The following is a 27,986-nucleotide window of genomic DNA, read 5'->3' on the forward strand; positions in this document are numbered from 1 at the left end:
ATACACTTGGACGAGATAACGGTACTCTGCCTAAATGAGCGCGTGGACATATCTGTGTTAAAACATCTGTAAAACTGCTCAGGTTCTTTTTTTTTTTTAGCATGTTCTTTTGCACAGTCACCTTTGTCTCGAGTAAAAATTCAACCAGATACATTGAACGGAGTGGACTTCATTTTTGTTATGACGTTGCTACAATTATGTTAGACCCCTATAAATCTACTGTATATGCGCACCATTTTTTTTAATGATGATAAAGAAACTTATACCGTTGCAATTTTTAGATACCGTGGGATGCCTTGTTACCAGGTTACCGCCCAACCCTATAGTATGGACAAAGGTTAATAAACAGTGGCAACAGCATTGGGATAACACAATTAAAGGGAGACATTTACATTCAATCCATAGCAGAGTAGGTATGTTAGGAAGAGGGGGAGCTTAGTGGGAAGTATAAGTAATAATAAGAAGGCTGAGAATTGGGCACAGCAATCTTAACTACACTTTTCATCACAGGGAAACATTCAAGGGGTGTTTGCAATCAATGCCATGAGGCTGAAATATATAGAAGCCCATAGGGAACTATACAATGATCATGTAAACTTGAAAATGAAATGTAAACTTACAACAGTATTATAATTTCCCATTTATGTATGTGTTATTTGAGTAAAACTGAAAATTAACAATCCAATTTGCATCTGACCTCCGCATGGAAAAACAAGCCAGTTTCTGGGGACTAGCTACCTTGTGCTCTTTCAGTTATATTAAGGATTCGGCTTTACTATTGGCTCTGACATGTCTGAAATTAACCAAATCCCCAGGAACATGGTTAATGAAAAGATAACAAGCACAGGAACAAATCATAAAGCTACTATCTTCATCCTACTCTAAGACTATGGGGCTTGTATGACTTCCTCATGTCCCTATAACACAATGACCTCACACTCCTGTATCTTGGTCTTTCTTACATACTGAGAAAAAATGCAATCATTTAAAACTGCACATGCTGTCTGTCTTTCAATCAAGCCAAACGCTATGAAGAAAAAGTTTACAGACCTCAAGCTAGTCTGCTAGGATAAGTTATAGGCATAATTACTTAGTCTCTTAATTGTGGACCTAATTTGATATATACAACTTGACACCTTTCTATTGTGCTAATGGGTATGTGAATGTGCATTATTGACATTGTCATTGTAAATAGCACAGGCAACAAAACAGTTGTCAATAATCTTGATGAGAGGACTGACAGATTGCACTTTAGTTTTCATTTTGTCCACTTCAGAGCATGAGGACATGCAAATGTAAATACAATAGACTGGAGGTGCTGTTTCACATTTGAATATTATCCACTGTAGAGCAGGTTAAGTCTTTGAAAATGAAATGTAAAAATGTCATTTCCATTTTCAGTTTCAAATTGTTTGAGAATTGCTTTTTCATTTTAACTGTGATTTAAATAATGCTTGCACAAATGGAGATTAGGCTACATTGTTTTAAAATTGCATTTTTATTTTTATTTTGTCACCAAAAGAGCAATGTTAATATGTAAATGTGAATGCAATAGCATTGGGGTCTTTTTTCACTTATTGCATTTGAACATTGCCCACTTTAGAGCAGGTTCAGTCTTTAAAAATGCAGCTTTTGCATTTTCATTATAATATGGGCATCGAACACCCATATTAGTCTGTGAAAATGAAAATGCAATTTGGATTACTGCTTGCTCGTTTAGATTTTTTGGCATTTTTTGCATTACGACCGTAAGGTGGCAGTAATGCCAAAAAAAGTAATGGATGCTAACGTCCATAAAAGCACGAAGACGAAGAAGAAGAACGCGAAGAAGAAAGTAGGTGAAGAAGAAGAAGAAGAAGAAGAAGAAGAAGAAGAAGAAGAAGAAGAAGAAGAAGAAGAAGAAAAAGAAGAAGAAGAAGAACAACAACAACAACAACAGCAAGAACGAGAACGAGACGAACAAGAACCCCAGGTCTGGACCAGCCTCTTCACCACAGCAGCAGCTAACTAACTAACTAACTAACTAACTAACTAACTAACTAACTAACTAACTAACTAACTAACTAACTAACGACACACTAATGTCTGTGGGTCTGTTCAAACAGCAGTTGAGCTCGTACTGATAGGCCCTGCCACATATCACTGAATTAGCACTGGTTTGTTTGCAGAACTAACGCGAACTAAATTCCGCATACGCTCGAATAACTGTCATTATAGCTACGTTTATTGGCGACGTTAGAAAGCTGCTCAACTAACCAACGCTGGCTAAAATGTGTAACGTTAGCTTGGCAGCGGTTTTAACGTTAGGAGGCAGGCAGCATGTTTTGAGTCTGGGAAGATGGACTACACGGACAATGAGCAATGTGCAGTTTACTGTGCTCACCCTCATAAAACCAATGCAGTCCGATACCACAAGCTTCAAATACATCCTCCGCTCGTGAAAGTTCCGTTTGGTGTTGATTCTAATTCATGCGTGCAGTAGTTACTGTTCAGAGGTGTTTCGAATAATTAGTCTAACCCGAAATGGTATAAATGGCTTCGAAATAGCATTAAATTGTTGACAACGTTGTATTTCATGTATCGAATCACATATTTGAGTCTTGTAAATTGAATATAGGTAACCTTAGACTTGGAAAATTGTGCTGGTCATATTGTGAGGCTGTATAGATTAATCAGATAAATGAGAACATGATTATCACATTCACTGATAACCTAAATTAATGTTAGTTGCAGCCCTAATCTAAAGTAAGTGAACCTACTGTAGAGCAGTGTTTGGGACATACAGGAGGGGGACAGAGAGTGCAGGGCAGGCTGAGTGTGCAGCCTTTTGCCGGGTGGAGAGAACGATGCAACTTTATCACACTGATGTAAATATCCTTTAAATCTAACCCTGCCATATTTACTGATTTGCAGAGCTTTCCACAGTTTCCACAATAGAGTGTGTGTGTGTGTGTGTGTGTGTGTGTGTGTGTGTGTGTGTGTGTGTGTGTGTGTGTGTGTGTTCATACGTGTACATGCAGCTGCAGGATGGACATATCCAGCAGGCTGGCGGTGTGGCAGCAGCTAGCTGAGAGCTGTGGTCTCAGTACAGTCCAGCAGGGCCTGCAGCAGGTCTGGAGGCTGCTGGTGCTCTGTGTGATCTGCAGACTCTGCTTCAGACTGGGTGAGCTGCGCTGGCTGCATATCAACAGATAGGAGCCTTCACAGGAAGGTTCATCTTAGCTATGATATTGATATTGACTGTACTGTAGTTGGAAGTAAATTTGGATGTTGCCTGCACTGATACACTGAGATAATGTTCCTTGATTTCAATATTAATCCCATCTAAGATTGTATTGTGTTGCTTTTGCAACCATGTCACATAAGATAACAATGACATTGACTTTGCAAACTAGTTTTTTGGTTTTCCTTGTAGTACACATTTATTACACCTGGTTAGAATCAACACAAATTCAACCAAGAGGCCATTGGACTTATTATTCAAGTGTTTTCGTGCTTGTGTTCCTCAGGAGGGGTGTCCACTGTGAAACATGTAGCATCAGTGTTGGCTGGGATGTACGGCCTCTTCTTATTCTTTGAGTTGCATATGCTGTGGGTGCTGTCACTCAGCGCACTCTGTTACCTCGTTCTGCTCCTCAGCCGACATTCCAGCAGCAGGGGCATCTTCCTCTCGGTCATCATCCTCATCTACCTCCTCATTGGGTGAGAAGACACTGCAAAAATCACATAGTGTCCTGGAAACCTAATTTATTATCACAGCTTTCAAAACAAAACAATCAAAATCACTTGTACTAAGGGAGGATGCCTCTTGTTCCTCCAACAAGTGGTGGCAACATGACCCTGTGGAGCAGCTATGTCATATTGTAAACTCTCTATTTTCAGTTTGTGAGTGCTCTGTTTAGTTTTTGTTTGTTCATTGGTGCAGAGTAAAGACCATTTTTGTTCATCTGAAGTTAACAAAATTTAGATTTAAATATGGAGCTAGCTGTATCCCATGGACAGCAGAAACTTTGTGGCCCCAAAAGTCATGAGGCTCAATGCCCAGCCGTACCTGATAAACCATCCGTGTAATCAAAGTAGTCGTAAAGTAGTAATGTTGTAATATTCTTTGTGCTGGAATGGTACCATGCCATTGGATGTTGAATGGTTATACTCAATGTCTACCCTTCCTTGTAGGGCTGGGCGATAAAACGATAGCGATATCTCTCGCGATATACACGTCATCAATATCAATAAAAAATGCATTCGATAAAACATTCGATTTTTTTTTTTTCTTCGTTGGAAGAAACGTGAAGTTGCGAAGCGAGGTTGGTTGCATGAACTAAGGCACTCGCTCTCAGGTAACCGAGCAACGTAACTAACTAACACGCCAATCATGTAACATCATGTTCGGTTGCGCCATCTCGTTGCCTCGTGTTTGATGCTCCGCGAGGTAGCTGAGCAGACAAGGAGATAATTGTTCAGTTTGTGATAGAAGCATGAAATTTGGTACATATACTCTTCAAACCCCACTCTTTTAAAAAATCACATTAGCCATGCAAAATTCCAAGATGGCGGCCCCAAAATCCAAGATGTCCGCCCAAAAATGTGGTTTTTCCTTTATAACTCATATGTATATGTATATGTATATATATATACACACATATACACACACACACACACACACACACACATATATATATATATATACACACACACACACACACACATATACATATATATATATATATATATATATACATACACACACACACACACACACACACACACACACACACATACATATATATATATGTGTGTGTGTGTGTGTGTGTGTGTGTGTGTAATATATGATCTCCCAGCGCGGGAGATCCGAGCCAAGGGTAACGGGGCTTCAGTTACCCGGATGGTGTACAGATCACACGGGACTTAAATGGCACGAATGAATGAATGAATGATCGGGCTAGGTGTAGGTTTACCCGAAAATAAACAGAACCTAGTTGTATCCCATACAGGAATGTGTGTTATTTGATTAATGTGGTAAAAAGGATAACCCCTCGGCCTTAATCAAACCCAAAATGGCAGATTCCATGTTTACAAAAAAACAAACTGATTGGTCTAAATGTTGTCTTTGTCAAAAAGACAGAACAAACGAAAACTTATCAGCACCTTCAACTCGTTACACCCTTGAAAATGATGGCTATGCCAATCTCGCTACAAACATACCTTTGTTTCATCAAATGCAGGAAATGCCATTGATCCTGGTTCCAGCAAGGTTGGATGAAGGTGGTGGTATTGATGCTACTTTAAGACGAAATCAGGCTAAATACCACTTGAGCTGCCGGTTGTTGTTTAACAACACCAAATTGGATCGGGCAAGGAAACACAGATCTGCTGGCCCCAGCAGTGAGCCTGAGGATGTTAATACAAAGCAGCGGCGGAAAAGCTATGATGTTGAAGCAGCCAGAAGCAGAGGACCCTACAGACTGGGGATGGCAAAAGGTTGGTGAGGAATGGCAGGTCTTCTGGACAGCCAACTCTCCAATAGCCAAGACATGCGAGCAGCTCACCACATGTGGCTGTAAATCTGGCTGCTGTGGCAGGTGCAAGTGCTACAAATTGGGTCTCGTGTACAGCTCTGTGCAGTTGCAACTGTGAAGTGTAATTCACAGTAAATATGCTGTATCTTACAAACTGTAATAGATGCACTTAGCTTAAATGGGATCTGGAAAATTAGGGAATTTTGTAACAACTTCTGAATAGTATAGTGTTAGGTACCATCCCCTAGCGGTCGGTTTGCATCCAATGTTAGATAGTTTTATATATAGTTGAACCCCCCCCCCCCAAAAAAACCCCCCAAAAAAACCCAACAACAACAAAAACAAAACAAAACAAAAAAAAAAACAAAAAAAAGGGGGGAGAAGAAGACAGCCTTCACGTGGCCTCCCCTGCAAGTAAGCAGAGAGTAGTTGCCCTTTACGCGAAACAAATGTCTTTGAAACGTCCAACAACCCCCCCCCCCCCCACACACACACACACCTCCCATACCCAATAGTAACAGAATCCATTGAAAAATCTCTTCTATCACTTATTTTGGGTTTCAAACTGAAGTCTTAAATTTCGGATTTTGGGCAAAAAACCACTAGGGGGGGGCGATATATTGTTTGCGGTGGTTTTTGAAAACCTCATAAACATAGCCTACCTAACACCATAACAAAAATCAGAAAATTGTCACAAAATGTCCAATTTTTAACCTTTTATGACAAGTTCTGAATTCATGATTCATCTCTGCTGAATTCATGATTACTTCAAAGCAAAGACAGCCATCTTGGACACCATATTGGTTTTTGAATTTCATGTTATAACCCTAATGAAAATAACAGATAATGGAAATTATGTTTTCATATAACCATATGCACGTAACAACAATCAGTGTTACAATTTTCTCACTCTCCCAATTCTATACAAGTATCTATATGCTGTATCTCAAGAACCGTAATGGATACAAAGATGTAGGGTACCAAAATGTCCGCAATATTTAACTTTATATTCAAGTCCAATATATTTATGGGGCTTAAAATCAAGGCATTTTGAGTTATAATGGAAAAAACAAATTTTTGGGCGGACATCTTGGATTTTGGGGCGGCCATCTTGGAATTTTGCGTGGCTAATGTGATTTTTTAAAAGAGTGGGGTTTGAAGAGTATATGTACCAAATTTCATGCTTCTATCACAAAGTGAACGATTCGGGCTATATTATGCATTTGTCTGCTCCACTAAGGAGTGAGATGAAAAATAGAAAGCGCTGCAGCGAGCGAATAAATTGTCGATAGAACAGGGAAAGTCAGCTCGCCAGCATGGCAGTTTTTTGGATTTTATAAGTCAGACCGTAGTCAGACCAATGTGGTCTGTAACTTATGCAAGACTATCGTCCCCACCAAGACCGGTAATACCACAAACTTGTTTAACCACCTTAGCCGCGCTCACTCTTTGGAGCACAGCCATATTCGCCAACGTCCGCAACCGCAGCACCACTGCACAAGCAGCTGACCACCATGCAGAGGTATCTGCTTCAGTGCCTGATGACAAATCAACGGAGGCAGCGGCATATCATATAGCTAAAGGCATGCTTCACTGAGCTCTGAGGAGAAGCCAGGTTATAAACATCTCTTACACGTCCTTTTTTTTTTTTCTTTTTTTTTTAACACACTTGCAATAAAAATAGAATTGAATAGTTCATGTATGTTTAGAGTAAGAAGACTGACTAAAGTTGTTCATATGTCTAGGCTGGTTTTATAGTTCAGTCAGTGTTACTGTGCTGTCTATCATGTTTGTTTGTTTGTATGTTACAGATGTCAAGTCTACCTCAGTTTCTGCTGTGTTTCCAAAACACTGCACGTATTTGAACACATTTTATTCATTAGAAGGTGAATAAAATGTGTTCAAATATGTGCAAATCCTGACAATAAACCTGCAGAAAAAAGGTTCTCAGGTTTCTCTCTGTTTACATTTTTACACTTTTTTTACATTTATTATTTGAGTGTTTTCCATGGTTGTGTTGACATTTCCTTTCTGCCTCGATAGCTGAGGGGATTGAATTCAGAGGAAGGTTAAATTTAAAATAAAAATGTTTAAATTTAATGTATTTTTCTCCTTGTCCTTATTTTATTTAGGTCATAAAAAATAGCAATAATTATCGATATCGACCGATATTAAACACTTATATCGTGATAGAGTTTTCAGCCATATCACCCAGCCCTACTTCTTTGTATAGTTTTACACTTTACATTTCCTCTGTATCTTTGTGCAAATTCACCATTAATTAATTTCTTAAGTAATTCTGCAAACCTTGTAGTTTTTGGTATATAATTCAAGTTTTGTTATATTATTTTCTACGTCTTCATTTCAGAGAGTTGCATTTAATTGACATGGTGACCTGGCATAAAATAAGAGGTAAATATTTCATTATTTTGTCAGAGAATACCATCATGGAAGTTGTTTATGTATTTATTTATTTATTGTCTACAATACTGCAGTGTTCCCACAGCTATTACTTTATGTCAGGGATAAATCCTCTGTGGTACTCGGTGAAAAAGAAAAACCATGTTTTTTGACAGGATATTAATGATCTTTTTTCAATGAACAGATTTTTTTAACTTTACGCATTGTAAGAATGTTTTCAGTAAGCAGTATGGTCACACTGTAATAATGACAAAATTATGTTTACTCAAAAAAAGTCAGTCCCTTGTTCCAGTGCCTAATATGAGTCAAGCTCCAAAACCTCCTGCAATTCACATAATGCAACTAAGTAGCTTCAGAAAGTTCCCTCCAGAGCCACAGAAGATGTTAGGACAGTTTTCGTAGACCAGGTAGAATCATTTTTCAAGTAAGGTTTTCACCTTCATTGTGTTCACGAAACATTTATTCAGAAAGAAAGATCAGTAAGGAAGTGGTTCGGGATCAAGCAGCCATGCTCTGTGCTGTTCCAACTCAGAAAACAAGGGATTCTACTTTGTACCATTTGTCAAGCCATGATGCTAGTTGATCTCCACTGTGTTGTTTTTTGAGTCAGTTGTGTGTGTGTGTGTGTGTGTGTGTGTGTGTGTGTGTGTGTGTGTGTGTGTGTGTGTGTGTGTGTGTGTGTCAGGCTCTCAGATGGTGGTGGCCATGAAGGCCATCTCCCTGGCATTTGACCTGGACAGAGGAACAGTGGGCACCCTGCCCTCCCCAGTGGAGTTTGCCGGTTATGTTCTCTTTGTGGCCACTGTTGTCTTCGGCCCTTGGATCAGCTTCTCCAGTTATAAGAATGCAATTGAAGGCAGAAAACTGGTGGGTAATTGATGTTTCGTTCTTCCTCTGTGTGCATGCTTTGCTTCATGTGTAGTGCTGTGGAAGTAATGAGGTATTGTTCCTCAGAGCTGGTTGTGGCTGCATAGTTCCTCCCTCAGCCTCATGAAGAGTCAGATCTGTCTCCTGGTGTCCACCTGTATTGCCCCTTACCTCTTCACTTTGTTCATCCCCATCCATGGAAACACAGTCACACAGAAGTAAGGCACATTTTCATTCAAATCTTTGTTCCTCTCTACTTAGTGAACTAAAGCTTTAACAATATGTTGATTTGAGAACATACTGCCTGTCTTTCTTTCCCTGCTTCCAAGATATATTTAAGAAAGGTAAGGCTTGTTTTCAGGGTGAGAATGAATAGCTTTTTCCCCACAGGCTGTCATTAGTTGACTGCAGAGTGTTTAACATAAGACATGCACAGGAGACATTTATTATTGGATCGTCTTTAAGAAAATGCTGTTCTGCTCCCATTATCACTATATTCATACTGCTAGAAAGCATGTCACATCTCTCCAAACACCAGTTTAACAGTACTGTGCTTTATTACCAGTGGTGTGATCAGGGGCTCAGGCCTGGGTGTGTGTAAGAGTTATTTGGGATGAACCCTGCTGTTCTGGCTTGAACACTACTGCCTTATTTTCAAGTCATTTTACTGTGCTGTACAACTACTGCGACACACAAAAAAAACAAAAAACCCCCACACAAATCACATTTTATTTGAAGCGTGATTTAATCGTTGAGAGCTCCAGTTCTCAAATCTGTGGCACCAGTGTTCAATTGGCACTTTACTACTTTTTCTGTTTTTACGTTATGTGACATCTGTAATGTTTGATACTTGTTGTACAGATAAAATAAACCAGCAGCCTGATAAGATTCAATTGAATTAAAACACTTGTTTATTTGTACAACCATTTTGGAAATATCAGTGATTTTGACAGTCTCACTTTTCTTCAAAATGAGTCACCAGCTCCACAAGTATTGCACATCCTTTAACACGTCCTGTATGCCTACATGGTCATGTGCTACCAGAAACACTGTTCTTAGCTTAGCCACCTTCTCTTGCAAAAATCTCAGAACGCAACTGCAGCAGGTATCTTGTCATGGTTTGTGCTATGTTTGTCAATAAACCAGTGGTTCCAGTGAACCACTGGTCTAGAACAGTGATTCTCAAATGGTGGGACCCGTTTTCAGTGGGTTGCAGGCCTTTGCCTGGGAAAAAAATGTTAAGTAATAAATCCTGTGTTTTTATTTTGAAGTGGATTTTTTATGGAGTGGAGTGCCGTCTTTTTTCCTTGATTTGGGTCGCGGCTTGTCATTAAGGGGTGATGGTGGGTCCCGAAGCCAGGCCAGTTGAGTACCACTGATTTAATTAATGTACCTGGCAAGTTGCAAAAATGTTGACACTGTATGTATCAGTAAAATGTTCACTGACAAAGTATTTCATTTGTTTTCCGCCAAAATAGACAATTGTGCAATACACAATCCAATCATAGACACTCGTGTTATTCAACTTTTTATGTTTTAGGCAATGGCTAGCAAAGTCCTGTGGTTAAGGTTAGGGGAAGATCTTGGTCTGTTTTCATACAGGAGGAGTAAGCAGTGACTCAAGACAATCACAATCTTTCCATATCCTTAACCAAATTGCTTTTGTTGCATAAATGTAACCACAGACAGGAGTCTGGTTGTGAACTCTGGATTCTGGTGTCGCGATTCTGCACTTTTTATTGCATTTTTACTCAAGTACTTCACTTTAAAGTTTGAGTTACTTGTGCATTAATAGGGTATTCATAGAGTCTTCGTTTTTATGCAACTTATGCATTCTACTTCATGACTAGGGATGGGAATGGAGAACCGGTTCTTTTTGAGAACCGGCTCCCAGTAGCTCAATTCCTTGGAATCGTTTGCCTGCCTGGTTAACGATTCTGCTTATTGATTCCGCCTGTCTTGCACATGCGCGATAACGTCACGCAGGCTGCATTGTTTTGGTTTAGAACGTAGCTGATATGGTGTCGAGGCAGAAACACTCCAAAGTATGGCTATATTTCACGTGCAAAGTTTCCATTTCTTCAAAGGGGGGAAATACCTCCAACATGCTAAAACATTTGTCCACACAGCATGCAATTCATTTGCAGGAATGTCACGTGTTTGATACGCTACTTAGCGACGCTTGTGAATCAGAGCAAACACCAGGGCGCCATCTGTTATTAGTGCCGAAGGTAATGTTGAACTCTTACAAGTCGTGTCTGTTGTGTTAAGGTTAGCGCCATTTCACTGTGTAAACTGCTTTTGCCACATGAATCATCTCCATGTCCTTCCATCAAATTTAGATGATGTTGACTGCCAGAGTCAGGCTGGCTCAGAGGCTGCAGTGGGCACCGGCAGGTCTCACGCACCTCTAACCACTCCTTTCACTGAGGCAGGGAAGAGTAAAATGACCGAGACGAGGATAAAGGAATGTCACAGAGAGGTCACTAGATTTGTGCTGAAAGGTTTGCACCCTTTTGCCACTGTAGATGCCCCTGAATTTTGGGGCATCTACAGTGTGAAGCAGAACTATACTGGTTAAAATAACAACGTGCAACTCTGACAGAACTCAAATTTCTGATTTTCATTTGAACAGACATGCCAGATAAAATGCAACGAATGAACCTACCGAAATTCAAATGAATTGCATGCTGTGTGGACAAATGTTTTAGCATGTTGGAGGTATTTCACCCCTTTGAAGAAATGGAAACTTTTCACGTGAAATATAGCCATATTTTGGAGCGTTTCTGCCTCGACGCCATATTGGCTACACTCTAAACCAAAACAATGCAGTGTGCGTGACGTTATCGCGCATGTGCAAGACAGGCGGAACCGATAAGCAGAATCGTTAACCAGGCAGGCAAACGATTCCAAGGAATTGAGCTACTGGGAGCCGGTTCTCAAAAAGAACCGGTTCTCCATTCCCATCCCTAATAATAAGTATGTTTACTTTTGATACTCTGAAGTAAATTTTGCTGATAATACTTAAATTCTTCAGTGAGATTTTGAATGCAGGACTCTTAGTTACTTACTTCTCCAGTGTTTTCATAGTGTGGTATAAGTACTTTTACTTCAGTAAAGGATCTGAATACTTCTTCTACCAGCGCTTCTATGTCCACCACCTATCCTGACCACCTCTTGACTCCAGCCTGGTACATAAACATATCTCACTTAATCAAAGAAATGTCTCTGAACATAATCCAGGAAGCAATTATGCTTCTTCACAACATCATTTTGAAAAGAATTTAGTACAGATGTAATTTGTAGGAGACAAGGTTGTGCTGTGTAAGCCAGACAGCCGAGTGGAAGCAGAACTGAGAGGGCTAGTCCATCCCAGTTCTTACATGCATACACAGGAAACAGCAAGGATTTTGTGATTGTTATAGGTTTTTTCCTCTGTCAGAAAGATTATGGGCTGGTCAAAAAACATTAACAGTTAAATCCCCAGAAACCTGATGCTGACGACGCTGGGGAGTATGATGTTATAGTAACCCACTATCGGGTACTTTGACAAAAACATTCTGAACTCAAGGACCACTCGCTAGCTTTTTCTGGAGCATTCAACTGCATCTCATGGCCCACATGTCTGCACTGGTTTACATCACATCTACTTGAGTTTGAATAGTATTAAAATCACAAAGTGATCTGTTAATTCTTCCTGGTGGTGCATTCAGGTGCTGAGGAAGGTCTGATGACAGAACTTTGCTATTCAGCCACAACATAGCATTGCATTCATAAGCTCTGATGTCAGTCAACTCAACAGCGAGTACAAATAATTCTCAGATATGAATGTTGTAAAACCTTTAATGGCTTACAAAGATGTATCTTTGACTTGGATGTGGTGTGTTGCACAGGTGGTTGCATGCATATGAGAATGCAGTGTCCTTCCACTTCAGTAACTACTTCGTGGGTCACCTCAGTGAAGGTACTAGCATGTTGGCTGGAGCAGGCTTCACTGAAGAAAAAGACAACGTCAGATGGTAAGTTTAACTGAGGCTGAGCTGCTATGAGTTTGAGGACAGTGGAGATATATCCTGCGGTTATAATACAATTCAATTCAGTTCAATTCAAGTCAGTATACCTTTATTAGTCCCGCAAGGGGAAATTCCAACAGCAGCACCAGTGGAAGATAGATTAGATAAAAAAAAACAAGTATATGCAAAAGAGTGTAATAAAAATAAACATTATCTTAAATTCAATTCAGTTCAATTCAATTCAATTCAATTCAGTTCAATTCAATTCAATTCAATTTTATTTGTATAGCGCCAAATCACAACAGAAGTTGTCTCAGGACACTTTCCATATAGAGCTGGTACAGACCAAGCTCTTTTATGTACAAAGAAACCAACAATTCCCCCATGAGCAAGCACTTGGCGACTTTGGCGAGGAAAAACTTCCTTTTAACAGGCAGAAACCTCGGGCAGAACCAGACTCTGGGTGGGCGACCATCTGCCTCGACCGGGAGAGTGAGTGAGACAGACAGACAGACAGACAGACAGACAGACAGACAGACAGACAGACAGACAGACAGACAGAAATGCAGTCAGAGAGAGAGAGAGAGAGACAGAGAGACAGACATGCAATCACAGTAACAGTGACAGTGGATGTAATAACAGCAGTAGCAGTTGCAGTGGATGTCAGGCAGGGCCAAGGCAGGAGATGCAGCTGAAATCCACAATCCAGATTCAGCCACTGTCCATGGGAACCTGCAGGACGACAAAGCACAGAGACTCCGGGGAAGGAGCTAAGTTAGTAACACGCCGTGGTAGGACATGAGAGTGTGCGGATGGAGAGGGACAGAAGGACAGAGGAGCTCGGTGTATCTTTGGATGTCCCCCGACAGTCTAATCCTATAGCAGCATAACTAGGGGCGGGTCCAGGACAAGCCTGAGCCAGCCCTAACTATAAGCTTTATCAAAAAGGAAAGTTTTAAGCCTACTCTTAAATGTAGAGACAGTGTCTGCCTCCCGGACAAAGACTGGAAGATGGTTCCACAGGAGAGGAGCTTGATAGCTAAATGCTCTGACTCCTGTTCTGCTTTTTGAGACTTTAGGAACCATAAGTAGACCTGCATTCTGGGAACGCAGTGTTCGAGTAGGGCAATAAGGTACTATGAGCTCTTTAAGATAAGAAGGTGCCTGGCCATTTATGGCTTTGTAAGTAAGGAGGAGAATTTTAAACTCTATTCTAAACTTTACAGGGAGCCAGTGCAAAGTGGCGAGTATTGGAGAAATATGATCTCTCTTCCTGGTTTTTGTCAGAACACGTGCTGCAGCGTTCTGGAGCAACTGGAGAATATTCAGCAACGAATTTGGGCAGCCTGATAGTAAGGAATTGCAATAATCCAGCCTGGAAGTTACGAATGCGTGGACTAGTTTTTCTGCATCATTTTGAGACAAAATATGCCTGATTTTTGCGATATTACGTAGGTGAAAAAAGGCAGTCCTTGAAATTTGTTCAACATGGGAGTGAAAGGACATGTCTTGGTCAAAGATGACTCCCAGATTCTTTACAGTGGTGCTGGAGGCCAGCGCAATGCCATCCATAACTGCTATGTCATCAGAAAGTGACTTTCTAAGATGTTTAGGGCCTACTACTATAACTTCAGTTTTGTCCAAGTTTAGCATCAAAAAATTGCAGATCATCCAGGTCTTTATGTCATGAAGACATGCTTGTAGTCTAGTTAACTGACTGGTTTCTTCCGGCTTCATTGATAAATATAGCTGGGTATCATCTGCATAGCAATGAAAATTTATTGAGTGCTTCCTGATAATCTTACCTAAAGGAAGCATATATAAGGTGAATAGAATTGGTCCAAGCACAGAACCCTGCGGAACTCCATAGCTGACTTTAGTGAGCACAGAGGAGTCATCATTAACGCGTACAAACTGAGAGCGATCTGATAGGTAGGATTTAAACCAGCTTAGCGCAGTTCCCTTAATGCCAACGAAATGTTCCAGTGTCTGCAATAGGATGCCATGGTCAATGGTGTCAAATGCAGCACTAAGATCCAATAAGACTAGTACAGAGACAAATCCTTTATCAGATGCAATTAGAAGGTCATTTGTAACTTTAACCAGTGCTGTCTCTGTGCTATGATGCACTCTAAATCCTGACTGGAAATCCTCGAATAAACTATTATTGTTTAGAAAGTCGCACAGCTGATTGGCAACTGCTTTCTCAAGAGTTTTTGAGAGAAAGGGAAGGTTGGATATCGGTCTATAGTTGGCTAAAACCCCTGGATCAAGAGTAGGCTTTTTCAGTAGCGGTTTTATCACAGCTACTTTAAAGGACTGTGGTACGTAGCCTGTTGATAAAGAGAGATTGATCATGTCTAATACTGAAGAGTCAATTAGAGGTAATACTTCTTTAAACAGCTTAGTCGGGATAGGATCTAAAATACAGGTAGATGATTTTGATGATGAAATTATTGAAATTAGTTGGTTAAGGTCAACAGGAGTAAAACAGTCTAAAACTGCGGCAGCCTGAGTAACAGTTTCTACGGTTTCTGTGTTTGAAGACAAAACAGTACCTGTTAACTGCAGGAGTCGATGAATTCTGTCTCTAATAGTTAGAATTTTATCATTAAAGAAGCTCATGAAGTCATTACTGTTCAGAGCTAAAGGAATACATGGTTCAATAGAATTATGGCTCTCTGTCAGCCTGGCTACAGTGCTGAAGAGAAACCTGGGATTGTTCTTATTTTCCTCTATTAGTGCAGAGTAATAGGCTGCCCTGGCACTGTGGAGGGCTTTCCTGTATATTTTAAGACTGTTTTGCCAGGCGGACCGAAATTCTTCCAAATTGGTAGAACGCCATTTCCTTTCTATTTTCCGTGAAGTTTGCTTTAATTTGCGGGTTTGAGGAGTATACCATGGAGCTAACCTCCTATGTTTAATTTTCTTCTTTTTTAGGGGAGCAACAGAGTCAAGTGTCATACGCAACGATCCTGTAGCACTATCAACCAGGTAGTCAATCTGGGAGGGACTAAGGTTAGCATAAGACTCCTCTGTTGTATTGAGATATGGCATTGAATTGAGTCGAGGGTGTGGTTAAAACAGTGAGTCGGTTCATGTACATTCTGGCGGAAGCCAACTGAGTCTAATACTGAGATAAAGGCAGTGCTAAGGCTGTCATTATCAACGTCGACATGTACATTAAAGTCACCTACAATAATTACTTTATCTGCTTCAAGGACTAAACTTGATAGAAACTCCGAGAACTCAGCTATAAATTCGGAGTAAGGACCAGGAGAGCGGTATACTACAACAAATAAAACTGGCTGCACTGTTTTCCATTTCTCATGAGAAAGAGTGAGAACAAGGCTTTCAAATGAGTTATAGTTGAGTTTAGGTTTAGGGTTGATCAAAAGGCTTGAGTCAAAAATGGCTGCAACTCCACCTCCTCTGCCGCTGCCTCGAGGAATGTGGGTATTAATATGGCTCGGAGGAGTAGCTTCATTTAGGCTCACATACTCTTCAGGACACAGCCAGGTTTCAGTCAGACAAAATAAATCAACAATATGGTCTGATATTAACTAATTTACTAGAACAGCTTTAGAGGACAGAGATCTGATGTTAAGGAGTCCACATTTAATTCTCCTATCTTGTTGTACTATTGCAGAGGTTGTTCTAATTTTAATTAGATTCTTATGTTTAACTCCTCTTCTCGGTACTTTTGGTTTACTTAGTTTACGTGGTCGGGGGGCAGACACAGTCTCTATGGAGTGTTGTGTGGGTAACTGCTCTAATGGAGGCGCAGAGAAGCGTGTAGGACTGCAGCTCTGCCTCCTGGTCTCATACAATTATAAATTGTATTTGCAGACTGTTATGTACAGGATGGATTGCACAGATTATTGCACCAATTATTTCCCAGATTATTGCACAGGTAATTTACAGATGATTTACAGATAATTATCAGATTACATTGAGCAGTTTTTGTTGTGCAGTCTGACAGTAGCATCCTGTCACTGATGGAGCTCCTCAGTGCAGTGAGTGTGTGTTGGGGGGGGTGGAAGTCATTGACTGTCATGGAGGACAGCTTGGCTGTCATCCTCATCTCCCCCACCTCCTCCACCTGTTCCAGAGGGCATCCCAGGACAGAGCTGGCCTGTCTGATGAGTTTGTCCAGCCTCTTCCTGTCAGCTGCTGTGATGCTGCTCCCCCAGCAGACTACTCTGTATAATAGGGCAGAGGCCACAACAGAGTCATAGAAGGTCTTCGGGAGTGCCCCCCGCACCCCAAAAGACCTCAGCCTCCTGAGCAGATAGAGTCTGCTCTGTCCTTTTTTGTAAAGTGCAGTGTTGTTATGAGTCCAGTCCAGTTTGTTGTTCAGATGAACACCCAGGTACTTATAAGATGTCACCATCTCAAGTGTGTTGTACAAATGTGATGTAGTAATGTATGTAATAATGAATTTTATGTATAAAGCAATTTAGCAAATATTTCAGAGTTCTTTATCACAACTGAGGTCTCACAACTTAAAAGGTCTGGTCATGCTTCATAATAAGCCAAGTTGGAGGAGGGTCTCAGGTCAGAGAACTAATATATCAGAACTAAAGTCTGGAGCCTATTCCGCACACTGAAGGGTCTAACTGTCCTTTGGAAGAACAGTCTGCTTTGCCCCTTCCTTAATAGGGTGTCAGTGTTATGTGTTGAGTCATTTTTTTTTTAATTGATTCAGACCCCTAGGTACTTGTGTTAGTCCACCCTCTCCACTTCCTTTCCTTGGATGATAACTGGGACAGGGTGCCTATTGGTTCTCTGGTAGTCCACCAGTTCTTTGGTCTTGCTGATATTGCCTTTCATATGATTGCTGTTGCAACATATTATGAAGTTATCTATCGGTCCTCTGTACTTCTCCTTGTTGTCCTTGCTGATGCATCCAACAAGTTCTCATGTCAGAAAATGGAACTGGAGTTTAGATGGAAGTTTGTGGTGCAGAGTGAAGAGGAAAAGTGCCAATTCAAATCCCTGAGGTGCACCAGTGTTGCTTATAACAACCTCAGAGACTCCCGAGGCCAGTGAGGTAGTCCATGATCCTCATTAAATCATTAAATCCTCATTTAGAATTTGATGTCAGCAACACGTTTCAAAAAAGTTGATGAAAGATCATGTTTACCACTCTGTTGCATCACCTCTTCTTTTAACAACTTGAACTGAGTAGACCAATTGCTGTAATTCTGAAAATGGAATGTTTTCCCATTCTTGGTTTATGTACAATTTCAGCTGCTCAACAGTTTGGGGTCTCCTTTGTTGTATTTTTTACATTCCATAATGCAGCAAACATTTTCAATGGGTGATGAGCTTGGACTACAGGCAGGCCAGTTTAGAAAAGGACTCTTTCACTACGGAGCTGTGCTGCTGTAATACGTGCAGAATGTGGTTTGAGTTTGAGTTTGTAGTCTCAGCAAGGCCTTCCCTGAAAAAGACTTCGTCGTCTTGGCAGCATGGGTTGCTCCACAATCTGTATCATTGTATCATTTCATTATCATTGAAAGTGTTCCTGATTCCATGCAGTAACGTCCACCACAATCATGTCTGTTTTAAATGCAGTGCTGTCTGAAGGCCCGATGATCATGGCCATCCAATATTGGTTTTCAGCTTTATCCCTTACTACAGTGAATTCTTTAGACTCTCTGCATCTTTTAATGACTGTAGACAATGCAATCCCCACATTTTTTGCAATTTTACATGGAGAAACATTATTCTTAAATTGTTGCACGCAGTTTGTCCCCTCCACATCTTTACTTCAGAAAGACTCAGCATCTCTGAAATGCTGTTTTTATGCCCAATCATGTTACTAACCTGTTGTCAGTGAACCTAATTCATTGTGAGTTGCTCCATCAGTTTTTTTTTCTTCTAGCATTTCACAACTTTTCTTGTTTTTTGCTGCCAGTGTCGCAACTTTTTTGAAATGTGTTGCTGGCATCAAATCCTAAATTAGGATATAATTTTCACAAAACAATGAAATTTCTCAGTGTCAAAGTTTGTTGTCTTTTTGATATTTTCAATATGTTGTTTTGATGATTCACAAATCATCACATTCTGTTTACGTCTTATTCTTATTTACGTCTTATGCAACGTCCCCAACTTTTTGGGATTTGGGGTTGCAAATACATATTTGAGCCGCCTATTCATGACAATGCTAACAACAACAGTTAACATTAATGATTCTGAATGTGTCCGAGCAACCAGCGAGGAGACATTTTGTTAATTTATTTCAACACAGTATAACATCACACAAATCTCGTTGTTTAAAACACAGAAATAGATAACTTCCAGTTTCATAAAAATAAATACTTGCAGACTTCTAAGAACAATGTATGATGGATACTTTAAATTTATTATTATAAATTATCTTGCCACAAACTGGCTCCTCTGCTGCCTCACACCTCCTCTGTTCCCTGCCTGAACCTACCTTGTCTCTTTCACAGTTCATTGAGAGGCTGCTGGCTCACAGCCATTGCATGCTGTCCTATCTCTGTTTCTGGTGCTTATTCTGGCACAGTTCCTCGCCAACATTTCCCAACATTGCCTGACACAGTACTGTCCCTGCTCTAATGACAAGATGAAGCTCCTGATTGGAGTGTTCACAGGACATGGCTGTGTTAAGGGTGTTTCATATTGCCACCCCCCCCCAAGCAAAAGTTCATATTGCTTGAACTTTGTTAATAGAGAGAGCATGATTGAAATCCCCACTCATTATTGGTAGGATGCCGGGATGTTGTGTTTGAAGTCCTGTGATGACTGTGTGGATGATGTCACTCGTGTTTGATGCCACAGCAGATGGTGGAGTGTAAAGAATGACACCAATGGCATGTAACTCCAGTGGTAAGGTGGTATGGTTTCGATCCTACCGCCGTCAGTTCAATATCAGGAGTGCAAATCCTTTCCTTTGCAGTTACATGTCCAGACCACTTAGAGTAACAGCAAGACCTCCTCCTCTCTTCTTAAGGTACTAGCACAAAGCTGGCTCGCTACTGCAGCAAAATAATTTCCCAAATTGGGATCAATAAAGGAGCAGTCTAAAGTGTAGTGGGTGGTCTGATATATTCCCAATCAACCACATCTTTGTGAAACAGAGTAACCTGCACTCCCTGCAGGTGCGCTGGTAGTTCTACACGGCGGTTAGATCATTTGCCCTGTCGGTGAGTGACCCCCTGTTAATTGTTGAAAGAGAAACTTTAAAAGTATCTAACAGTGTCTCCTTATCTCATTTGGTACATATGCCAAAGGAACTCCAGCTCCACACTGGTAGTCAATAGCTCATCATAGGTGTAAGCGACCAGTCTCCAGGTAACTTGTACGCAAGAAAATCTTCCCAAAACCTCACATACCCACCACTAGTTATACCAGAACTAAAAAATTGCAGTAGTCCAAACAGGCTTATCTAAAGTGCTTGGGATTCACAAACGTTCCTGAAATGAGTGAATCCCTAATACCACATTCCCCAGTATTATGTATCTGTGTCTTTACTGTGCAGGGATTTAAGTGTGGTGAAACCTCTTAGTGTGGAAATGCCTCGCTCCATGGTCCTGGTGGTGACATCCTGGAATATCCCCATGTCCCGATGGCTGAAAACCTGTAAGTCCCAGCCTCCACTCTGTCTGATAAAGACACAAGCATTACCAAACACTGCTGACTGAACAACAAGCCGTAGTCTTTTTAGCCTGCTAGAGTCTCGTTATTGGTCCATCCGACGCTTTGGTCATGGAGTGAGGTAGCTCTAAAACTACCGGCAAGATATTCATACTCCTCAGATGATAATTCCTACATATATTTGAATTTCTTCTGATCTTTCCTACTACTACCATTTTCAGACCATTTTTTTCACATATATGCAACATCTACCTTTGAAATAGTAAGGGCATAATGGCTATGATGTCGCTCCTCAGCAAAAAATATTGTGGACCTCCTCAAGCCTGGTTTGTCCTTGGGAGCAAATTCCAAACACCTGAAGTTACCTTGTTCATCTGTACAAACAATATTACACAGGTATAAACAACAAACAATAATTGAACGGCTTGGCCATGATCATTGCAGGAGGACTTGATGCACTTCACAAAATAGATGACATCATGAGAGGAGAAAATTACGTGGATATAATGAAGCAACATCTCAAGATATCAGCCAGGAAGTTAAAGCTTGGTCACAAATGCGTATTCCAAATTGACAGTGTTTTTGGAGTGGCCATTACAAAGCCTTGCCCTCAATCCAGCGTAAATTTGTGGGTTGAACTTGAAATTCATAGTGATAGTAATAATAATAAAAATTCTAGGACTAATAATAGTAATTGTGGGAGTGGGCATTGCACAGGATCATGGGGGCAGTCGGTTGCTTGTAATCACAGATCCAGACTTCAGCTCTGGAGCCAAAAATATGTCCAGAAAGCAGAAGGAGAAGAGAGGAGAAAGACGACCAAGCACAAAACTACAGGATAGAGAAGATGTTGTCTTTGTTACATGCATTAAAGCTGCAGTAGGTAAGATGGAGAAGAGAGCAGACTTAGCCTGAAAATTTGAACCAATACAAGTTCCACATCACTCCCCCTCTCTCTCCACTGCACTCATGCCCTGCCTCCAAGCCCCTCCTTCCTGCGCCGTCTGTGCAGCTGCATGGACAACAAGTAACGTTAGCCTTAGCATCGGAAACAAGCTAACTCTGCACAGCCACTACATCACAGTTGCTAACATACCATACGCGCTGTGGAGTGTTACTGTAACAATCACCATATTAGCTTCATGGTTATTTGTTGTCTTAGCCGTATATGCTGTTGTTGACAGCGGCAGTATGGGCAGTTTCTCCTTTGCGGGTGGCTGTTGCTCCACCATAGCGCTCACTAGCCTCCTGACGTTGCTCACAGAGCTGTTTGACTGAGCGGCAGCCGGCAGCATGAGCGGAGGGAAGGGGCGGTTCTCAGCGTGTGTGAGTAGTGATTGACAGATGTCAGACACTCCCTCAGACGCTCCTCTGGCTCTGATTGGTTGTTTTGTGTCGGGCGCGGTGGATTCTTGCGAATCACAATAGGAGCAGTAGGTGGGACCAATGGAGACGTTTTTTTTTTTTCACAGATTCTCAGGTGCTAAAACTGTCCCTATGCCCAGACAGCAAACATGTACTGCTGACAGTTTTAGCAAATAGCAAAATTACTTTTATACAAGTTGCCTACTGCAGCTTTAATGAGATAACAATGCATACAAAACAACACTTTCTCGCACTTCTCCAGTGTTTGCTGCAAAGTTTGATGTTTTTATTTCCTGCTGCTAGAATTAGCAAACACCCTGAATTCTGTGTTGTGTTGGTTTCTTTAGATGTTTTATTGTTAGATTATTTATTGTTGTTAAAGAAGCTACTTTTCAACCCTCTGTATTCTACTTTTGTCATCCACGTTTATCCTAAAATAACTCCATACTACTGACATTATATCCCCTCCACCTACCTCCTCAACTGACGAGTTGCTGTGTCACTGTGAAGTGGTATAAGGTGGTATAAGGTTTTACGATTACAGTTTTTGAGTATATGAAAACAGTGCTAAACCCAACAGCGATATTGGTATTGGTTCATTCCTAGATGCAGAACCACTGGTATTTATACAATTTGGCTGGTATTTTGCAGTTTAAATGAGTATCAACTCATTTGGTACATTAAAACACTGACCATTTTTATCTACAAGGTTTAATTAAAGTTACATTAAAAACTGTATGTATTTTCATTATGTTGTATGTTCACTGTGTTCTGTTTTCCATGTTCCTCAGATGTCTTTAAAAATGCCATGACACTGGGGACTTTTCCTGCCATTCTGGTGACATATACAGCCAGCGCCTTACTGCATGTTAGTAAGATGATACACATTTTAATCCAAAGCTTTTTACAGTGTTGGTGGCCATTTTATTATACAGTATACTACAATCATGTTACAGGCAGTTATTCTTTTGTTGCAAGTCCATCTTTACACACTTCAGTATGGGAACACATGATAAGCTATCTCCTGCCACCCATTTGTGCTGTGGCTTTAACGGTTTACTGATAGAATATTGGAGTTTACACAGGTTTCTGTGCTTTTACTTTACTTGGTGGAAAACACTATAATATTTGAATGAAGATGCTGATGTTGTAATGACAATTGCATGTTAAAATGAATTAGGTTAGTGTTGCATATTGGCAGTATGCACATTTGTAAGATGCTGAATGATTGCCACTCACTACTTGAAATTAGTGTGCTGGTTATTTTCTCCAGGGTCTGAGTTTTCACCTGGGGGCTGTCCTGCTGTCTTTGGGCTTCATCACATATGTGGAACATGGTATGAATAACTTTTCTGCTTGAACTATAAAAAGCTGAACCATTGACAGGGAATAATATTCTCTTTTACAAGTTACAATACAAGATACAGAAATTAGATTTTTGCTTTATTTAAGTGGACTAGTCCTAGTCTGCCAAAAGCAGGTGACTCTATGCCCCCAGCATTTGTGGTGCATATTCATTAACTGTTGAACTACTGTCATAGTGTTAATAAAAGCAAGCCAGTATGTCTTCACACCTGACTGAGCAATGTTGTTGATTTTATTTCTCATCCTCAGTTCTGAGAAAGAAGCTTGCATCCATCTTCAGTGCCTGTATCCTGTCAAGGCCCTGTACCTCTGACTGCAGCCATCAGCACAAGAAGGTACAACTTGAGCTCTACTCAGCTGATACAGCAAAGTCCAATCGGTTTGTAATGCAGTTATGGGGGGCATGAAAGAAATGGCATCATATTCATATGTACTGTTTTCAGACAAAGTTTACAGTTGACATGCTGCTGTAGGGGAAGCTTAAAGTTACAGGAAATTTGATTTGAAATTTTACTGTTTGTCTTCATTTTATATTAGTGCTGTCAAAAATATTGTGTTATTAAGGCGTTAACGCAAATCAATTTTAGTGGCGTTATTTTTTTTATCGCGCGATTAACGTTCTTTGTGACCTAGTGAACTTATAGTTTTTTATAAGCTGGGACAACTGCTAGTAACATTACAAAAACTACAGGATCCAACTGTAAACCGCAAACAAAACAATAGGCGCGCCCCATGCATGTTTTGGTCTTGTCTGCTCGCTAGCTGTGAAAGTGTAGGCGGATGTCAAGCGCGAAACGCTGAAATGGATGTGAACAAGATTCTGAATAGAAAGTTTAGTTTCAAAAAGTTGCCAGATGGGTCGACTGACAAGACCAAAGTTTGGACAGAGGCATATGGATACCGCAACTAAAAACAAGCTTACTGCAGCCATAGCCGAGTAATGTTCATTGTTTCTGGAGAGAAATAAGAGGCTGCGTTGATAAGCCTCTGGTGAATAAATAGAAGAGCATTATAGTCTGACTGCTTGTATGTTCAGAGGAAACTTAAGAAAGGAAAGTTTAAGCCATGGTTTAACTGCACTATAGCCTGAGTCCTAGTTTACAATGATTTGCACTTTGTAACTTTATCTTGTATCACCCTGTTTTGATCCCTTAGAAAGGGTTGTTGAAGTGGCTTTTTTGTAACCGAGTATTAATTTTTTTATCATCTGTTTATTGACAGTGTTAAATTGTGTGAGATTTGATTCATTCAAATGTTAGTGTGAAATATAACATTACACATTGTTTTCAATAAAAAACATTTGCACAAAGCAAGCCTATCCACTTTTCCATGTTGATAACAGTATTAAAATGATAATTAATGGGACATTTAGAATAGATAAAAATGTGCGATTAATCGCGAGTTAACTATGACATGTATGAGATTAATCGCGATTAAATATTTTAATCGATTGACAGCACTAGTTTATATCAATTTAATGTTACAGAAAACATAAAATGAACGCTAATAACAGAGTTTGTCCGGTCTAGATACGGATGACAGAATTGTTTCTGGTAGATGCAAAAAACCAGAGACAGCAGAAACATAGCCACATGGAGCAAGCTGACAATGCACAAATATATGCATGAGTGTAAATATAGCAGAAGTATCTCACAGACATAAACAGAACACATAGGCAGAACACTACAGAGCTATTTCTGGCCCACAACAAATCAGATGTAAGGTTTGTATCAATACACAGAGGACTGTGTGATTATGTGGGACATATACCAACTCAACCTCAGCAATGTCATGAATCACAAACTATATTTCACTCAATGTGTGTGTGTGTGTGTGTGTGTGTGTGTGTGTGTGTGTGTGTGTGTGTGTGTGTGTGTGTGTGTGTGTGTGTGTGTGTGTGTGTGTGTGTGTGTGTGTGTGTGTGTGTGAGAGAGAGAGAGAGAGAGAGAGAGAGAGAGAGAGAGAGAGAGAGAGAGAGAGAGAGAGAGAGAGAGAGAGAGAGAGAGAGAGAGAGAGAGAGAGAGAGAGAGAGAGAGAGAGAGAATATCAGGATGAACTCGGAGCTAAATCCGTCCTGATGGCCACTGAATTGGGAAGAAAGTGGGGAGGGTGGAAGAGGGAGAAAGAGAGAGAGCATGTGCATGGTTGAGGTTGTGGCAAGCGTTATCATGACTCTCAACAGGTTGTTGACACACGGGAAAATGTCTGGCGGACAGCTGTCCATCACCTCTACGAGGGACGCAAACTCATTCCCTAACGCAACCTTCCTTTCAAGTTAATGCCAGGCACTTCTGATAGGGTGGGCCAGCTGTCAATCATAGTGGCACTGCCCCACATTGGCCCTTATGTGGCTACGCCACTGAGGCAAATCCTTTAGTTCAGTTATTACAAAAATTACAATTACAAAATTACAAAAGACCAGATACTGTATGATACGTATACCACAACAGCCAGTGGTTGATGACATGTGGCTATAAATGTCATCACTTGTCAGATTTGTCATGTTTTACTGTTTTACAGTTTTTAACGTTGGGCCCTTATACATGTTTTGTTGTCTAACTGACTAATGGGTACAAAAGGTTTTGGAATTGTGGAACATCTCAGCCATGACACTGGCTGCAAATAAAATAGAACTTGACTGCTGGATATTTGTTACAAGTCAGATGCTTTGCACACCACTTTAGATAAGTGTCCTGGAGCTTTAAAGAGTAAATTAACACAGGTTGAATGATGTGTGTGCTGACCTCTTTGGTCGAAAGTTTCAGCCCTGTTTCCCTTCTGTCAGAAATGTGCTTTGTTGTACCTGCAGCCACATGCAGTAATAATGTCACAGGAGTAAACTTCTACATTCACTGCAGCAAGGTGAGATATTAAACCACAGGGAGTCAGTAAAGACAAGATTTTCAGGGCATTTTAAGTTCTACTTTAAGGGTTAAAAAGGTTGAGAGGCATAATGAAAAAGTTCTTGCCGCTGTTTCACAGTTTATTCTTTTTCCTTTGGCCTGTAGGAATGTTGGGTGATGTTGCTGAACCTGGTTTTCAGTTTCCTGGTCATCTTTCACCTCACCTACCTTGGCTCGATGTTTGATCCTGGAGTTGAACAGGAAGTGGAAGAGGTAAGAGGACCCTGAGGACTGAGCCCAAGGAAAAAGGAATATTTACATGCCACGTAAATGTCAAAAAGATATAGTATAGGACACTTATCTACTTTTTTTTAAATGAAAAGCCTACAAGGAAAGGGTGGGATTGTGCCCTTACAGTTGCTGGAAGGCCTTTAACATGAAACATCTGTGCAGGAAGTGTTGAGTTTAATTGATGGAAGCTTAACAGTGATCGAAAATGGAAGTGGCTACAAAAACATTAAATGAAACAGTACTAGAGATGAGAAGTTAGAGCACTATACACCACAATGATCAGGCCTACACAGACTGACACATGAGACTGAGAGAGGGTCTTTTGGGTTACAATTCTTATCCATATGGGTGTTTTTTTTTCGGGGGGCCTTCTGTTTGCAGGGTTATGCAGCCATCCACACCATCCAGAGGTGGTCTGAACTGAACTGGGCCAGCCACTGGGTTGTGTTCGCCTGCTGGGTCTTCTATCGTTTAATTCAGTGACATCATTGGAGCAGATGGAAAGGCCAGCAGACACCAAATACTTCATGATGCAGTGGATTTGTGTCAGTGAATATCAAAACAGGTGGATAACTGGATCTGTGCTGATGCGGCTTTCACAGATGGACAGAAGGTGCTTTGGATGTGAAGATGGAGTTGATAAACAAACCTCTTCAGACCTGTTTGGGATTGAGAAAGTTGAGGAGCGATGGATAGATGTAGAGAATGTAGCACATACCTCCACCTTTTTTGTTTGTTTGTTTTTTTACTGCTGCAATTTTTTTGTGTATTTTTTTTCTATTAAATCTTTCTGTAAATAAAAACAAGCTCCTGGTTTGTGATTATCTGCTGCCAGACTGACTCTGGTGTATGGAGGCTGGAGGGGTCATGCAAATCTTTTTTTTTTTGTTTGTTTGTTTTTGTCTGTTGGTAATTAGAATCATTTGCCTCAATCAAGTACATACAGGAGCATGGACCAGTGCTACATAGCACTTCATGCCTGCTTCCATTGCAGGGGGGTGCTATCATGGATGTCTTGTGAGAACTAGATACTGGTCACTTCAATGAAAATTGCTCACCTAGCATAAGCCAAAAAAGTTTTGTAGCATCTAAATTTACTTTGCAATGTGCAGCCCACTGCACATACACTTTAGGGATGTCCTCAAGTTAGGGACATCCTCAGGTTTATCATTTGAGATCTTGGTGTAAGATTTCTAATACAATTACTATTACCTAGAGGGACACTGTGAACCTCAGTGTGCCATGTCCTAAGATGAGTTCTACCAGTGCTTTATAAACTGTTGGTATATGCTGTATATGCAATGCACTTCTCATTACTCCACTGTGGCCAGCCTCTATGTTGACTTATGCCAATGTCTTATGCCAATACACGTAGAGCTGGATAATTTGACAGTCCTGAGCTCTCTGATATGCAAGATTTTTTCTTTTTAAGTTTTGACTTCCTCCCAGTCAAGCCTGACTCCAGCATTCTAACTAATAGGAGGCCTCCACTAAGCAAGGTGACATCTATGGACTTGTAGAGCTGCTGCTGTGTTGGTGAAAAAAGTATACAAAAATGAAAAAAAAAAAAAAAAAACCTTTTCAAAATAACTTAAGGACAGTCATTAGTCAACAAAAGAAAACACAGGAAAGACCTAAGGCTGCTGGGCAGGATGGACTTAAATCCCCTTCCTATC

At 40.6% G+C, this 27,986-nt stretch overlaps 1 protein-coding gene across 1 annotated transcript; it reads left to right on the top strand.

Moving 5' to 3' along the window:
• Nucleotides 1–1,818: 1,818 nt before the first annotated feature.
• Nucleotides 1,819–27,934, top strand: LOC139335762 (protein-serine O-palmitoleoyltransferase porcupine-like). The gene is made up of 13 exons (XM_070969548.1): nucleotides 1,819–1,972; nucleotides 3,021–3,163; nucleotides 3,510–3,702; nucleotides 7,888–7,931; nucleotides 8,626–8,807; nucleotides 8,895–9,025; nucleotides 12,701–12,826; nucleotides 20,331–20,431; nucleotides 22,603–22,679; nucleotides 23,085–23,148; nucleotides 23,426–23,511; nucleotides 26,185–26,292; nucleotides 26,692–27,934. The coding sequence occupies exons 2-13, from the start codon at nucleotides 3,028–3,030 to the stop codon at nucleotides 26,791–26,793; spliced, it is 1,350 nt and encodes a 449-aa protein (XP_070825649.1). The 5' UTR covers nucleotides 1,819–1,972; nucleotides 3,021–3,027; the 3' UTR covers nucleotides 26,794–27,934.
• Nucleotides 27,935–27,986: the final 52 nt, after the last annotated feature.

The sequence above is a fragment of the Chaetodon trifascialis genome, chromosome 8 (genome assembly GCF_039877785.1).
Source record: "Chaetodon trifascialis isolate fChaTrf1 chromosome 8, fChaTrf1.hap1, whole genome shotgun sequence".
Lineage (NCBI taxonomy): Eukaryota > Metazoa > Chordata > Actinopteri > Chaetodontiformes > Chaetodontidae > Chaetodon > Chaetodon trifascialis.